The sequence below is a fragment of the Spermophilus citellus genome, assembly GCF_964194105.1.
Source record: "Spermophilus citellus genome assembly, chromosome: 19".
Taxonomy (NCBI): domain Eukaryota; kingdom Metazoa; phylum Chordata; class Mammalia; order Rodentia; family Sciuridae; genus Spermophilus; species Spermophilus citellus.
Genome location: NC_138201.1, coordinates 19,681,688 through 19,698,371, shown reverse-complemented (window position 1 = coordinate 19,698,371; position 16,684 = coordinate 19,681,688). Strand labels below are relative to the sequence as shown.

The 16,684-nt window shown below is 54.8% G+C and overlaps 1 protein-coding gene across 5 annotated transcripts in view; it reads left to right on the top strand.

Annotated features, from left to right (window-relative positions):
* The window catches only part of KLF15 (KLF transcription factor 15), a 35,870-nt gene extending 21,721 nt beyond the window's left edge, over positions 1-14,149 (top strand). For 2 of the 5 annotated variants that reach the window (XM_081275969.1, XM_081275963.1), the window contains exons 3-4: positions 11,940-12,058; positions 13,354-13,574. In XM_081275969.1, the coding sequence (XP_081132095.1) occupies positions 11,940-12,058; positions 13,354-13,454 (220 nt within the window). In that variant the 3' untranslated portion in view covers positions 13,455-13,574. Of the gene's footprint in view, positions 1-11,939; positions 12,059-12,155; positions 12,260-12,919; positions 12,988-13,353; positions 13,575-14,105 lie in introns of those variants that run through there. The other 3 variants (XM_081275967.1, XM_081275965.1, XM_081275964.1) reach the window with 3 other exon arrangements.
* The last annotated feature ends 2,535 nt before the right edge of the window (positions 14,150-16,684 follow it).

The window sequence follows — 16,684 nt, the reverse complement described above, 5'->3', positions numbered from 1 at the left end:
CGAGCTGCTGGGATGACAGGTGTGCACACCTCACCCAGCCATAGCGGAATTTTTTTGCCACCTGTTAATGAGAGGCTGAATGTGAGAGCAAAGACCCCCAACAAGCATTCTCAGGGAGGAAAGGACAGGAACAGAGACAGTTCTGTGCATGGTTACTTCTGAGGTCATCTCCGTGGGCGTGCGGGGTCCCCGGGGAGCGACTTGGGACAGGATTTGAGCTTTGGGGACTCGTTCTGTTTTGGGGCAACTGAGCCATCTCGGGGCCCTGGTGACCAGGGCGATGAACGGCATCTCTTGGGTGGCCTGTGAGTTCCCCTGGAGCTGGTTCCCAGGGCCCTCCTTGTGGCGGAGGCTGAGGTGGGAGCAGGCTGAGCTGGCCTTGGCCGTGGACCAGGGGACCCCTTGTTCCTGTCACCCCCGTGGGCTCCTAAGAGGGGCTCGGGGAAGACGGATGGGGGGGGGCTCCAGGGGCAGGAGGAGGCCATACAGTGACTTGCTGGCAAGACTCGGCCTGTCCCACCAGAGCACAGTCCCTGATAAATGACAGGCTGAGCCTGGCCCTGGGAAGGGTGGGTCCCATCAAAGCATTCTCTCTGCGACGCTCCGGTCGCCCGGGACTCAGTGCTGCCAGCCGGACTCAAAAGCCCTCTGTCTGCCCCAGGCCTGGGATCCCCAGCCAGCCCGGGCACAATGGAGGGAGCCGGCCCCGGGGACAGCCGATCCAAGGCTCTGCCTCCCGTAGAAAAGGGAAGAGAGGCTCTGCAGAGAGGTAGAGGCTCAGAGACCCACAGCCAGCCAGGGCCACAGCCCCCTCCCACTGGAGACCCAGGGGTCTGTGTCCGTCCCGTGCCACCAGCCCAAGTCCCCTGGGTGACTCCCCAAGCCACAGTGGTAGATGCCAGGGCCTCAGGGAGGGGGAACGGAAGCTTCTAGAAATATGCCAAAGAAATCAGGACATGATTTAAATGTGGGGGGGAAAAAACAGTAAAGAATCCTTAATGCATCTGAAAACCTGAAAGCAATGAATCACTTTGTAAAGAAGTGTCAGGGACCCAAATCACTCAAGATGGGGAAGAGGCAAAGCTTGGAGTCCCCGTGGTTCTGGGGAGGCTGAGGCAGGAGGATCACAAGTTGGAGGCCAGCCTCAGCAACTTAGTAACAAGAGAAGAAGAGGAGGAAGGAGAGAGGCTGGAGAGGACAGAAAAGTTTGGAGTCTGTTTCTAGGCTTCTCTCTGGGGGGGGGGGGACATCCTCCTCTCTGGAACCCTCTGAGCTGATGTCTGACTCGCCCTCCTGTGGCCCTGGTGTGGCCTCACACTGGACGGTCTGCAGGGGAGCCCGTGGAGTGGACACTGGTGTCCACGGAGTGCCGGGCACCTTTCTGTGTCCTGCTCATTATGAATTCACTCAGACACACCCTGGAGAGCAAAGTGTCTTCTACAAGCCGGCCTGACGGGGGACAGAGTGGGGGCGTGGTCAGTGGCCCCCTGAGCTCCAGCGTCCCCATTTCTGCCTGGACCTCCTCCTGGGCCTGCTCTGCTGGCTCCTAGCCCCATCATGAAGTCCCCTCTCTTCACCATCCCCATTTTCCACCACCTCCCTTGTCAAGGTCGAGCTCCCCGTGAGCGGATGCCACCTGCACTCTGTGTGCTTAACCTTGCCTGTCACCCCTCTGGGTCCCAAAGCACACCTAGAAGTAAAGCACCTATCTCTACCATCAATGGAAAATCAATATTTTTTTCTGATAGGACCTTAAACGACACAGAAGACTATAATCAGGAACTCGCCTCAAGGTGCGATTGCACATTTATGTGTGGTGATTTATGATTTGGCCTTTATTATTATTATTACTTATTTGTGATGGCTTATGATTTAATTGCACAATGGGTACAAGCGAAAGGAAGTAGCCTGGGGTGACGGAGAAATCCTAAAGGTGGGGGGGGAAGTGTACAGGAAGAAGGACTGACTTCGGAGCCCATGAAGATTCCAGAAGACCCCAGCTCAGGGGTCGCACCAGCTGGGCTGCTCTGTTCGTCAGTTTTCCGTTGCTGTAACACATGCCTAGGAACATCAGCTTATAAAGAGAAGAAAGGTTCACTTGGTCTCCATGATGGGCTGGCCCTGCTGCCTTGGGTGAGGCAGCCCAGCAGGGCGGGAGGACTTGGTGGAGCAGACCATTCATTCCCTGGCCAGGAAGGGAAGAGAGTGAGGAAGGGGTCGAAGGACACAGTCCTCCTCAAGGGCACGCCCCCCAATGATCTAAAGACCTCCCCTTAGGCCCCACCTCTTAAAGGGCCCACCGATTTTCCATAGCACCAAGGTGAGGACCAAACCTGGCACACATGGACCTCGGAGGGACATTTAGAGTCAAATGACAGCAAACTTCATTAAGAAAGGAGACTTTTTTTCCCCACAGATATTAGATGAGCATTAAGTGGCCCGGATGAACACGGTCCGTTTTATCTTTCCTCAGGCTCATGAGAAGGCAGAGGAGCTGCAGGCAGAATAGGAGTCCATTTTTAATTTTTCTGGTCAAATTCACTTACCTTTTTTTTTTTTTTTATAGTACCAGGGATTGAACTCAGGGGCTCTCGACCCCTGAGTGCCATCCCCAGCCCTATTTCGCATTTTATTTAGAGACAGGGTCTCCCTGAGTTGCTCAGGGCCTCACTTTGGCTGAGGCTGGCTTTGAACTATCGATCCTCCTGCCTCAGCCTCCCGAGTTGCTGGGCTAACAGGCGCGTGCCCCCCAATCCTGGCATTTTTACCTACTGTTTTAGCTTTTGGTTTCATGCCTAATGAGTTCTCCCTTGACCAGAAGATTACATAAATATTCACAGAAATATGAGTCTAAGATTTTTACGGTTTCCTGTTACCTTTGAATCTCTAATCCATCCAGAAGGAGGGACAGGACGCTCAATTTATTTCATTTCAAGGGAGTGGCCATTTGTCCAAATAGTTTATTGGGCAGGGAAAATAAAGTCTTTTTCCCCCACTGAGTGGACAGATCATCTTTTTCACGTATGAACTGTTTATGTAACTTCAGGGGGACAAGCAGATTTCTTTTCCGTTCCATCGTGGTCTCTCGTGAGGAATTCAGTGTTTGACAGATTATAGCTTTAATCTCTGATAAGGCAGATCCCATTCCAAGCCCTTTAATTTTCTTTTCAAATATTTCTTTTTTTTTTTTTTTTTTGATACCAGGGACTGAACTCAGTAGCCCTTCACCCCTGAGCCCCATCCCCAGCCCTATTTTGTATTTTATCTAGAGACAGGGTCTCCCCGAGTTGCTCAGGATCTCGCTGAGTTGCTGAATGAGGCTGGCCTCCCATTTGCAATCCTCCTGCCTCAGCCTCCCCAGCTGCTGAGAGGACAGTCGTGTGTAGGCCACCACCCCCAGCGACAAATATTTCTTGCTAGAGAAAGGACATTTTTTGCAAGGTTCTGCCTTTCTATTCTGAGCTCTGGTATACCTCTCCATTTACTAAAGAATTTGTAGGGTTATTTTTTTTTTCAATCTTCTATTTGAGGTCCAATGTGTTTCCTTATTTCTTCCCAGTTCATTCCAAGAATTTCTCATTTCTGATTGAATGCTGAATGGGATCTTTTTTACCCCCCTACTATATTTTGTTGTAGCTATTTTTGGGGTCCCTGGCAAGCCGCTGGGCGGGTTTGGTATATTTATTTTGTAACTGGCCACCTTACTGAATCCTCTTTTCAGTTGAAATGGCCTCTCCCCCCACCCCACCCTGTGGCTTTCTTGGGATATTTTATTTCTGTACCCTTTTGTGACAACAGCCCACTGGGGAGGGGGGTGGTGGAGGGAACAGGGGAACAGGGGGGCCCTGCCCCTGGGTCCTTCCTGCTTCAGCTCAGGGAAGAATCCGTTTTACCCTCCATGTGAGTATCCAGGGATCCATTTCCAAGCAAAATATTTTCTTCCCATGAAGGAGTGTGTTTGACGTCAGCTTGGTATTTTGGTCAAGAATCACAGAATGTCCTTTGCCACCCCGTTCAGAAAACACAGTGCTTTTTGAACACCCAGGCCCCTTTCCAACCAGATCAACAACAAGTGTGTTACTTTTCTCACACCTTGGACATGTAGGAAAATCTGGGCTCAGGGAGCTGGCCGGCCGCCCGCCTGGGGATCTTGCCAGAGCCGGGTTTGTTCTTGTTTGCTGGACTTTGAATAGCTGCTAAGAGTCCTTGGAACCCGTGGGCACCTCGGGGTGGACGAGCCCAGGGCAGGGGAGCTGGCCGCCTGGCAGGGGACCGTCTGCACGCAGCAGAGAGCTCACATGCGTGTGACCCTCACCATGAGCGTGTGTGTGTGAGTGTGAGCGTGTGTGTGTGTGAGTGTGAGTGTGTGTGTGGTACTGGAGATTGAAGCCAGGCCCGCTTTCTATTTTATTTTCAGACAGGGTCTCCCTGAGTGGCTTAGGGTCTTGCTAAGTTGGAGAGGCTGGCCTCCAACCTTCGATCCTCCTGCCTCAGCCTCCCAAGTAGCTGGGATGACAGGCAGGCGCCAGGGTGCTTAGCAAAACGGATTTCAAAGTGCACATATCCCACCCTGACGGGCTGCTGTACCCTCAGGCAAGAAGGGGAGTCAGAAAAGGAGGCACATCTTGGTATTATACCTTTGAAGACCCCTTGACAGGGTCTTGGGGCTGCAGGCACTGTGGACCCCTTGAAGAACCACTCATTGTCCAAACTGCTCAGAGCTGAGCGCAGGGACACATGCCTGTCATCCCAGCAGCTCAGGAGGCTGAGGCAGGAGGATCGCCAATTGGAGGCCAGCCTCAGCAACTCAGCAAGATCCTAAACAATTCAGCGAGGCCCTGTCTCTAAATAAAAAATAAAAAGGGCTGGGGACGGGGCTCAGGGGTTAAGCACCCCTGGGTTAAGTCTCTGGTACAAAAAAGGAAAGAAAGAAAATGCTGAGAACCGGGCCTTTGCAGGGACAGTCAGTGCTGGAAATGTGGGTTCAGATGAGCTCAGCGTGACCAGGACGACGTCGGAAGACATCATTGGTGGCTGAGGTCTCCTGGGCTGGCCAGTTCCCAGCAGGACTCTCCTTTCCCCAGACCCACCTGCAGCCACCCAATGAGGAGACCCCAGGACCCTGGCTGCCCATTGAGGCTGACGGAAAGGAAGGGGTGTGCCCCCTGTGTGGCTAAAACAGGGACCCTCACCAGCTGGCACGAATTTCGGTGACTTCCCAGCCTTACATTGAGGCTCAATGTTGGGTTGACCCAACAAGGTCTGTTAGGGCCCAGCCTATTCTAGAACCTTCTTCCATTAATGAACAAACCTTGAAGCGCCTACTCCATGATCCGCAGGTTAATCTGGGAGGTGGATATTAACTAGTGGTTGAGCAAACTCTTACGGCAGGCCAGCCTCTGCTCCCAGCTGCCGCGGGAGGGTGACGATGTCTCTGACTTTTCTTCTCCTTTTTGGGGGGGATGTGGGGGTACCAGGGATTGAACTCAGGGGCCCTTGACCACTGAGCCCCATCCCCAGCCCTTTTTATATTTTATTTAGAGACAGAGTCTCCTTGAGTTGCTTAGGGCCTTGCTAAGTGGCTGAGGCTGGCCTCCACTTGAGATCCTCCTGCCTCAGCCTCCTGGGCTGCTAGGATGACAGGCCTGGGCGCCCAGCTTTTGAGCTCTTCTCTCTGTGGGGCAGCCTAGCTTATCACAGCTATGCAGGAGACTGCATCCCCTTGGACCCCAGCCCTGATGGGGACAATGGGACCTGGAGTGAAGTCATCTTCTTCCTGTGGTCCCTGACCAGTGCTGGAACCTGACATCACTTCCTGGCATGTGGCTGTGCCTCTCAGTGAGACCCCCACCCGCGGCCTCCACCCCAGTGGGCCAGGCCGCTCTGCCACCCCCCTGCCCTCACGGCTGCCACCCTTAGTGGGCCAGGTCCCCTCATGCCACGCTCAGAGGTACCCCAGCCCCGACCACCTCCACTTTTCGCTCAGCCCCAGGCTTGGCACAGCTGGGACAGCTCAGCCGGGAGGAGAGAGCCCCCCAGGGGACCACGGGGACGGTGCCCGTCGTGCGGGGAGAGAGGGAAGGGGACCCGGGGACTCTGGAGCAGGAAGTCCTGAGCACGGGGAGACGAGGAGACTGCTGGGGTGTCCAGCCACGTCCTGCTCCTGGTGGCCCAAGGGACTGTTAGGCAGACGGGGGTTGCCGAGCAGGAGGTGGGGATGGACGGACGGACAGACAGACAGAGAGACGGACAGAGAGAGACAGAAGGACGGAGAGACACATGGACAGAGGGAAAGAGACAGACACCAACAGAGATAGAGAGAAATAGACGGACAGAGAGTCAGACACAGAGACGGACAGACAGACAGATGGACAGGGAGACAGAAAGAGGGAGGGGAGGCTGGAAAGCAGTGTCCTCTATCCTGAAAGTGGGTCCTTCTCTTCCTTGTAAGGACCTGAGTGAAGACCTGCCCCCTTTTGCTCCCATTGGTTATCTTATGATGCCTGATTAGAATATTGCCCCCCATTGGCTACCGTATGATGCCTGATTAGAATATTGCCCCCCATTGGTTACTTTATGATGCCTGATTAGAATATTGCCCCCCATTGGTTACTTTATGATCCCTGATTAGAATATTTCGCCCCCATTGGTTACTTTATGATCCCTGATTAGAATATTTCGCCCCCATTGGTTATTTTATGATGCCTGATTAGAATATTTCCCTCCATTGGTTACTTTAGAAAACCTAATTAGAATACTGCCCACTTTACCCCCACTGGTCACTTGAAAATTGGAACCTCTGGTGAAGGTTGTCATGGTGATAAGTCTTCCGTGGCGGGAGTTGTCATGGTGATGGTGTCGGGGACAGACAGATGAGGATGGAGGGGACATGAGGCTAAGAGAATAACTAGAAACTGAGCCCTCTGTGCTGACCTCCTCTGGCTTTCTTTGCCAAAAGGCCCCTTACCTGAGCCCTGCCTGGCCTCAGTGACAGGATGTGTCACTTTTCTCAGCAAACAGCCTGCTCACTGTGGGAGCAATGCAGACCCAAGTGATGTGGGTAAGAGGGACCAGGTCACCCTGAAGGGGACACTTCTGTGACCAGGTCCTGCAACTCTGGGAGAGAAGGTGGCTCCTCCTGACCATAAATTGTGACCAGAGCTGCCACGGCAGTGGGGACCTGATTGTCTGATGTCACCCCGCTGTCAGTCAAAGTCAAGAAGTGGGCCTGGGCGGGACTCTCTGGAAACTTCTCTGGGACCCCCAATAACACTGGGGAGCAGGAGAGGCCCCTGGTCCCTGTCCTCTCTGAGAGGACCCACTCTGTCCCCTGAGAGTGTCCCCTTGCCTTTTCCTGTCCCTTCAAGAGACTTGAGGTTTGAAGAGGGGGGGTCCTTACACTGCCGCAGTCTGCCAGAAGACCCCAGCTCTGTCACCTTGGGACTTACCATGAACAGGGACAGGACTCGTTACCTTGTCCCCTCCAGCTGCCCGGGTCTCAGTTGCCCCATCTGCAAAGTGGGGGTGATGAACTGCAGGGGACCCATGGGCCCAAGACTTGACCCCCTCTCCTGCGCCCCCGGGGGACCTGGCCCCTTCCTCTTCCTGGCCCCCCGGGCCCGTGCCCCAGGACCTCTGGCCCAGCACAGCCTGTGCCCCAGCTCCTCTGGGCTCCTGAGTCCCCCCCCCAGCCGGCCACCCTCCCTCTGGGCGGGCTCTGGTGGCCGCCTGGGCCAGGCTGCTTGGTAAGCGGCTCACGTGCTCCTGACATTTCAGCCCCTGGGCCTGCGCCAGGGTGGCCAGGGCGAGCAGGACAGGAGATGGCACCCCCCACCCCAGCTGCAGACCAGCCTTTCTTCTTGGGTCCCCCCCTTCAGTCACCAACTCTGGCTCCGTCCCTCCTCCCCGCCTGGTCCAGTGTCATGCATGGAATGCAGGAATTCCAGCCTGTGCTCAGGAATGCAGTCCCCAACCTCCCCACCCTCCACCCACAGCCTGGGATCCCGGGCACTGCAGGCCCGCCTGGCCCTGTGCTGGGGACACGGACAGGGTTGGAGATTCAGAGGATGGGCACCTGGGGGGCGGGAGCCAGGGTGCAGTCACACCTGGGCTCTGGGGACTGGCCCAGGGACTTGCAGCAGGCTGTGCCCCCAGGGTCCCTGCGCTGTCCTTGGATGTGTGCACAGAAATGCTGGCAGTGGACAGAGGCACCCTGTCACACAGAGGGGCTGTGACAGAGCGGAGCCTTCTGGGAAACCGAGGCAGCCGGAAGACCTCCCCCCCCAACCTCAGTTCTTGCCACTAAGTCGGAAAGATTTCAGACCCTGTCACTCAGGATAGCAGGCATGAGTCTCTTGAAGGGACAGGAAGGGGAAAGAGTACACTCTCAGGGGACAGAGTGGGTCCCTTCAGAGAGGACAGGGACCAGGGGCCTCTCCTGCTCCCCAGTGTTATTGGGGGTTCTGGACAAGTTTCCAGAGAGTCCTGCCCAGGTCCACCTCTTGACTTTTGATGGACAGCAGGGTGACAGCCGGTTTCAGGTCCCCACTGCATGACAACTCTAGGTCACCTTGGTCCAGGCTGATGGTTCTCTTAACCCCTGAGTCCCGTCCCCAGCCCTTTATATATTTCATTTAGAGACAGGGTCTCCCTGAGTTGCTCAGGGCCTCACTAAATTGCAGAGGCTGGCCTCCACCTTGCGATCCTCCTGCCTCAGCCTCCTTCCTGAGCCGCTGGGTCCCTCTTACCCACATCACTTGGGGCCAGCATTGCTCGCGCAGTGGGCAGGCAGTTTGCTGAGAAAAGTGACACTTTCTGTCCACTGAGGCCAGGCAGGGCTCAGGTAAGTGGCTTCTTGGCAAAGAAAGTCTGTGGGGGTCAGCACCCTGGGCCTTCCTGTCCCCACCATCCTTGTCTGCCTGTCCCCAACAAGCCCACAGTGGCGTGTGTGTGTGTGTGTGTGTGTGCGCGCACCTGGTTTTCACAATCAGTTTCATACAGAGAGTTCGCACACGCAGCCACACGCTCGCACACGTGGAATAAAGTGGCATACACGTGAAACACAGCACTGTGTCCCCCACGTCAAAGGGACACAGCAAGAACACAGCCACATTTGCCCAGAAGAGGTTCCCAAGCAGTCCCATCCCCTTAGTGACCAGGCGGATCCCTGCCTGAGGCCCTAAATACAGAATGCCAGGCCCTAGTGCCCTAGGGGACACTGCTACTCTCTAGCCAGGCCACCCTGGGTCCCGCCTGGACACTCAGGACTGAGCCCCCTGCAGGGGCCAGCTGTTGAAGGTGCTGAGGGGACAGCTCAGCTCCCTCCTTAGACTGGCAGGCGAGGCCACAGGGACTGGACTTCCCACAGGGCTCCTGGGTCTGCCCAGCTCCTGGCTGAGGATGGCCACTGGCCAGCCCCATGGCCAAGCCAGGTCCGCACCTCCCCCACTGCTGCCTCCCTCTGGACACCATGATCCTTGAAGGGATCTGGTAAAGCGAGCCTCCTGCCAACCCTTTCATTCACCCGCCCACCCACCATTCATGGATCCACTCGGGAATATTATTTCCTTTTAGGTCCCAGGGATGGAGCCCAGGGGCACTTAACCCCTGAGCCCCGTCCCCAGCCCTTTTGATATTTTATTGAGAGACAGGGTCTTGCGAATTGCCCAGGGCCTCACTAAGCTGCTGAGGCTGGCCTCCAACTTGTGATCCTCCTGCCTCAGCCTCCCCACCCACTGGGATGACAGGCGTGCGCCTCCACGCTCAGCTTAGATTTTTAAAGAAAGCCTCTAACTTATATCCTGGGTTTCACTTCTCTTTTTTTTTTAAATATTTTCTTAGTTGTAGATGGACACCATATTTTTATTCATTTATTTCTATGTGGTGCTGAGGATCGAACCCAGTGCCTCCCACGGGCCAGGCAGACGCTCTGCCACTGAGCCCCAGCCCCTCCGAGTTTCACTTCTAAGGTGGGTCTGTGTGGACTCCTGCAGCCCCCAAGGTACCCCCAAGCAGCTCTGGGTCACCTCTGCTCCTGAGAGAGTCCTGGATTTCTGGTGTTCAGCTCAGAGGTCCCAAGAGCTAATCCCCCGCTAGAGGAATTGTGCAAGGGCGTCTTTCCATTTCCTTCCAAAAAAGGACACTTTCCAAACATGGGGGGACCTAGATGGGTCAGACGGGAGCGGGGGATGGGAGGGGGACACAGTGGCCACATACTCAGTGCTGAAAGGAACTAGAAGGCTCTTCACAGATCTCAGCTCCTGCTGCAACTTCCCAGAGGACAGTTACTCAAGAAGCCTGCAGAAGGTGGGCTGCACCTGCCTGGGATGCCAGCAGCTTGGGAGGCTGAGGCAGGAGGATCGCAAGTTGGAGGCCAGCCTCAGCAACAGCGAGGCCCTAAACAACTCAGGGAGACCCTGTCTCTAAATAAAATAGAAAACAGGGCTGGGGATGAGGCTCAGGGGTCGCAGGAGTCTCCCGGGTTGCCGGAGAGGGCGGCGGAGGAGGACGCAGCCCTGGCTAAGCGCTGTGTCTTGGCTCCCGGCAAGGGCCCCATGGAAACCTGGCACTGCCGGGTCCATAGTAGGTCTCTGTTCCAGGTCGCTGCCGTCACCCTTGAGGCTGACTCTGGTGGGTAAAAATAGGCATGGCTCATGACGAGGGCTCCTGAAACCGCGGCTGAGCTCAGGGACCTGCCCAAGGGCGCAGGCGACCAGTGAGGGGCGCATTGCGCGCGGCAGGGGGATTGGCTGAAGTCTCCTCCCTGGGACTTTGGACGCTGGCTGGGTCCTGGGGACAGGGCCCCTGCAGAAGCCCCCAGCAGACCAGGTGCAGGGTCCTCAGCAGCCCTGCCCTGCCCCCTACTGGCCAGATCTTGGGAAGGTCAGGTGGCCCGTGTCCAGGGTGCCCCGGAGAGCCCCCAAGGCAGCAGCAAGACTTGGGACCTGTCCTGGAGAAAGCCCTTCCCCTCTCGGCAGAGGAGGCTGGAAGACACAAGTGCCACAGCCACCTGAGGTTATGCTGTAGATTCTTTCGGCTTGGAAGGTCCTTAGCCAAAGGGAGAAGAGGACACCTGGTCATGACCTCCACCATAGCACCGTTGCCCGTGGACAACAGCGGGACATTCTTCTTGTCACAGCGGCGGGGACATCATAGCGCAACACATTCCTCACATGGTCAAGGCGATATCGGGTCACCAAACCTACTGTGTGCCAGTTCTGTAAGGACACAGCAGACAGCCGGGCATCCTAGTGGCCCAGGAGGCTGAGGCAGGAGGATCGCAAGTTGGAGGCCAGCCTCAGCAACTCAGTGAGGCCCTGAGCAACTCAGCGAGACCCTGTCTCTAAATAAAATACAAAATAGGGCTGGGGATGGGGCTCAGGGGTCAAGTGCCCCTGGGTTCAATCCCCAGTACCCCCCCCCCAAAATCCACTTCTTTTGGCTTAAGTTTGATCATTCCTAATTTCCTAGGAAATCACTAATTTCTTCTAGATTCCAATCTTCGTGCCACTCATGTGTGTTTAGATTTTATCTATAATTCTTCTTCTGTCTCCTAGGTCTGTCTTTTCTTCTGATTTCTATTTTTATTTTGTATTTCAATCATTTCGTCTCTTTCTCTCTCTCTCTCTTTTTTTAAACCGTTTTCTGTTCCTTTTTTTTTTCTGAAGTTTAGAAATGAGTTTTTTATTTGCTTCCTTTAATTCTTTTTCACATGGTCCATTCAACTCTGTGTGTGTGTGGTGGGGGGGGGTGTGCACACTCCTTTTCCAATTGGACTCTTTTAGAAAATAGGAGAGGGGGTCTTGCTATGTCACCCAGACTGTCCTGGAATTTGAGATCCTCCTGCCTCAGCCTCCCAAGTCCTTGAGATGAGGAGCCTGCTGCCCTGCCTGGTGGACTTGGTCTTTTTAAATTTTTTCTTCTTTCTGACCACCCCACAGTCCCGCTGCAGAGCCGGGGTCATCTGGGAAACTGAGGCAGCATGAAGACCCCCCCTTTGAACCCCAATTCTTGCGATCAAGTCAGAAAGACCTCAGACCCATCACTCAGAGGAACAGGCGTCTCTCAAAGGGATGGCAAAAGGGAAAGGGGACACCCTCCAGGGACAGAGTGGGTCCTCTCAGAGGGACCCACTGTGAGCGCATATTCTTTTTCAGCTGGACACAGTGGCCCACGCCTGTCATCCCAGTGGCTTGGGAGGCTGAGGCAGGAGGATTGCAAGTTGGAGGCCAGCCTCAGCCCCTAAGCAAGGCCCAGTCTCAAAACAAAATCAAAAGGTCAGGGGGTGTGACTCAGTGGCAGACACTTGTGGGTTCCATCCGCAGCCTGGGGGTTGCTGGGGGGGGGGCATGGGGTCTGTCTTGGCAATGATGAACAGCATTGCATCCCGCCAGTAGTGAAGCCACACAAAAGTGTGACTCTACTTCTACAGAGTCCACAGGCTGGCACACAGTCATCATAGAGATGTCCCAAGTAGGAAAGGAGCCAGCCAGGCAGGACGAGAGAGTGATGTTTGATTTCTCCCTGGGCTGGGTTCCTGTCAAACTTGACCAACTATGTTCTTTTGGGGGGTCCTAGGGATTGAACCCAGGGGTACTTAACCCCTGAGCCCCGTCCCCAGCCCCTTTTTATCGTTTATTTAGAGACAGGGTCTCACTGAGTGGCTCAGGGCCTTGCTGAGTGGCTGAGGCTGGCCTCCACCTTGCGATCCTCCTGCCTCAGCCTCCCGAGCCGCTGGGATGGCAGGCGTGTGTGCGCCATGCTACTCAGTAACAAGCTATGTTCTTCAGGTCATGTCAGAAGGCTTGAAAGGACAGAGTTTGCCCTGGGGGAGGTGACCGTGGGGAGAGGGGTCCCCCTCCACTCTCCCTCTAGCTGCAGATCCCAAACCACGAAGCCGTCTCCCTCCTGTCGCCTTTAGACTCTGGGGCTCCTGGGCGGGAAGGTCCACCTCCAGGAGACGGCTCCTCCTGATGGTGGACAAAGCCCTGCTGGCCACAGTGCCGAAGCTGCTCTGCCCACGTGGCCCACGGTCCCCCCGGCAGGTGAGGTGACCGCTCAGGGCACCCCCTTTCTCGGATCCATCCCAGTAGTAGCCTTGCCAAGTCCTGCTCTGAGCGTCCTGCCCTCGGCTCAGGGGTCCCTCCACCCGGGAACCCCATGCCTGCTGGCCGGGGGTGCTCATCGGGGCCCCAGAAGCAACAGAGGGAAGCTACAGAGACTTGGGAGGTGACAGGGTGGGTGTGTGTTCCTTGCTTCAGAGACTGAAACCGTCTCTTTAAATCGACTTATTAAAATCACAATGTTAAAATTAAAAAAAAAAAAAAAGATGACTTTTAAAAAACTTGCTCTGAGCCGGACGCAGTGGCTCACGCCTGTCATCCCAGCGGCTTGGGAGGCTGAGGCAGGAGGATCACAAGGTGGAGGCCAGCCTCAGCCACTCAGTAAGGCCCTGAGCCACTCAGCGAGACCCTGTCTCTCAATAAAATGCAAAACAGGGCTGGGGACGGGGCTCGGTGGTCAAGGGCCCCTGAGTTCACTCCCTGGGACCAAAATAAAATAAAATAAAAACATAAGTCCTTGCTTAGCTCATTTAAGGCCCTGTACAAATATAAAGCTTTAATAATGACCTGCATGTGACAGGTGAGGACGGTGGGCGGGGGCACAGTGAGGTCAAGCACCCTGGCCCAGGACTCTGGCTGTTGGGGGGTGCTGCTGGGATTCAAAGCTCAATTTGGGGTGATGGTCCTCAGACCGGCTTCCCAGGGAGACAGCACCAGGCCTGGACGGAGGGCCTCGGGCGCCCCCTGGTGGCCAGAACTGCTGATTTCCCCACGGCTGCCCCTCACCTTCCCCTGCCTGCAGGGGGCGCCCTGCTCCATGGGGCGAGATGTCCCTTCTCATCCTTAACTAGCAGCACGTCTTCCAAAGGGGCCAATCAGTCCTTGGATCACTTTGGGGGGGACTTGAACATCAGACTTGGAGGCGAGAAAATAAATGTCGGGGATTTCAACACCCCGGGAAAGGATGAGGCTGGGAGGGCAGAGATTTGTGGTAAGGAAACTGTGGCCAAAGTGTTCGATTTTTTTTTTTCTGCCTGTCAACAGGATCAATGACAAAATTATTTCAGGGCTAAGACCAGGCCAGGACTTATGCAACCCAAGGAGTTCTGCACCCAATGCTGCAGTCCTGCCTCTGAGGTATTGCAGATTCCTCTTCAGATCACAGCAATAAAAACATTTTGTCACAATAAAGGGCGTCCCCTTGACTTTTTAATTTGTAAATTCATGTGCAATGTGCATACTTATGAGTGTGTCGTGTGATATTTCAACACCATTCGTCCCCTCCCTGGCTACCCCCTGCTGCTCCTTCTTATCAAAATTGGAATCTTGAGCTGGGCTCCCCCCCCCCCCCCGTGGTGCTCACCTGGGATCCCAGGGCCTCAGGAGGCTGAGGCAGGAGGATTGCAAGTTGGAGGCCAGCCTCAGCCACTGAGTGAGACCCTGTCTCAAAATAAAAATTTCAAAAAAGTAATAATAAAAAAGACTGGGGCTGTTGCTCAGTGGTAAAGTGCCCCAGACTAAATCCCTGGTAGCAAAAATTATAATAAGTGGACTCTTATCATCCTCCACCCCCCAGTACTGAGGATTAAACCCAGAGCCTCCTACATACTAAGCAAATGCTTTACAACTAAGCTAAATTCCCAGACTTATTTATTTGCATATCTTTGTATATATTGCTGGCCATTGACTCCCGGGGCACTGAACCCCTGAGCCACCTCCCCAGCCCTTTTTATTTTAAATTTTGAGACACGTCTCGCTGAGTTGCTTAGGGCCTCGCTAAGTGGCTGAGGCTGGCCTCCAACTTGCGATCCTCCTGCCTCAGCCTCCCGAGCAGCTGGGATGACAGGTGTGCACCACGGCCCCCAGCAACAGGGTGATTTTGAAAACAGTAACAGACCCAAGGACTTCTACTTAGAAGGGACAACTCACTTCCCTTCTCCAGATGCAGCAGGAAACCCCCCAAATCACTGGCCAAGAACTCATGTCCACGGGTCAGAAGTGTATAGTCTTCCCTCAAAGAGGAGCAGTGAGTGTTCTAGAACCATAGAGAACAGAGGGAGGCAGCCGCACACCCTGTGAGCCCAGGGATGGATTGCACTAATGCCAACCAGCAACAGTGCTTTGTAAAATAAAGTGGGAAAAGGTCCCTTTTCACCCCACAACAGCAAAAAATCAAATATCTGAAAACAACAACTGGACTCCTTGGAAACATCCAGTTCCTGGTACTGTCCCCCAGGAGGCCGCAGAGAGGTTTTGAAATGAGTGCTTTGGCAGACGATGCCTATTGGGAAATCTCCAGAAGAATTGCAAACAGGCAGAGTGTTTCTGCCAAGTGATTGACAGCGTTCTGCACGGTTCACGCTTGACTGTGTGTGTGTGTGTGCTGAGGTTAGGATCCGATGATGAAGTAGGAGCCGGGCGCGGTGGTGCACGCCTGTGTTTGCAGGAGCTCAGGAGGCTGAGGTGGGAGGATGGCAAGTTGGAGGCCGGCCTCAGCAGAAGTGAGGCCCTAAGCAACTCAGGGAGACCCTGTCTCTCAATAAAATACAAAATAGGTCTGGGGACGGGGTTCAGGGGTTGAGGGCCCCTGAGTTCAATCCCCAGTACCTGCTCCCCCCCCCAAAAAAAAAAAAACATGGAGCAGGGAGGCCAGTTCTGATTGGGCTATGAGAGGAAGATTCTGTCAAGTTTGCACCAAAGCAAAATAATAACAACAGCAAAGTCAGCTGAAAGTGAGGGGTGACCTCAGCTCTCAGGAAAGCAGCTGAGAAGACACAGCCCCCCAAGGCTCCAGTGCTCTGGCTGATCTGCACCGGTGACCCCTCTGGAGGGACAGGCAGCCCTCAGGGCCTCTTGTGCCTGATGTCAGCTTGGCAAGTGTCTCGGGCTATTTTTTTTTCCCTCTGCCAATATATTGTTTAATTATCTATTGCATCATGAGTGACATTTTCGTAAGCTTGGAGAGTGAGGACCTAAGTGAAGCTACAATTTGTCTCTGCAGCCACAACGCCTGCTGTCCACAGCCCACGCAAATGCTGGACACCACTTCTTTTATTTAATGTTTATTTATTTAAAAAAAAATATTTTGGTGCCAGGGATAGAACCCGGGGTGCTTAACCCCTGAGCCCTGTCCTCAGCCCTATTTTGTATTTTATTTAGAGACAGGGTCTCGCTGAGTTACTTAGGGGCTCGATTTGGCTGAGGCTGGCCTCCAACTTGTGATCCTCCCAAGTTGGCACCTGCCTGTCATCAGGAGGCTGAGGCAGGAGGATTACAAGTTGGAGGCCAGCGTCAGCCACTTAGCGAGGCCCTAAGCAGCGAGACCCTGTCTCTAAATACAATAAAAAAGGGCTGGGGACGGGGCTCAGGGGTTGAGGGCCCGAACTGGAGATCGGGGCCTGCAGACCCCCAGCCCAGGGAGCCAGGGGCCACGATGGAACCAGGTGCCTGAGAAACCGTGGGGACCCAGTGAATCTTCCGTGTGCCTTGGGGGACTGGGGGCAGCTGGCTGGGGACCTGGGGCAGGTGGCTAAGGGGACCTGGGGAAGCTGGTTGGGGGGGACCAGGGACTAATGACATGGGGACCTGGGGCAGCTGGCTGGGGGGACCAGGGGCAGTGGGCT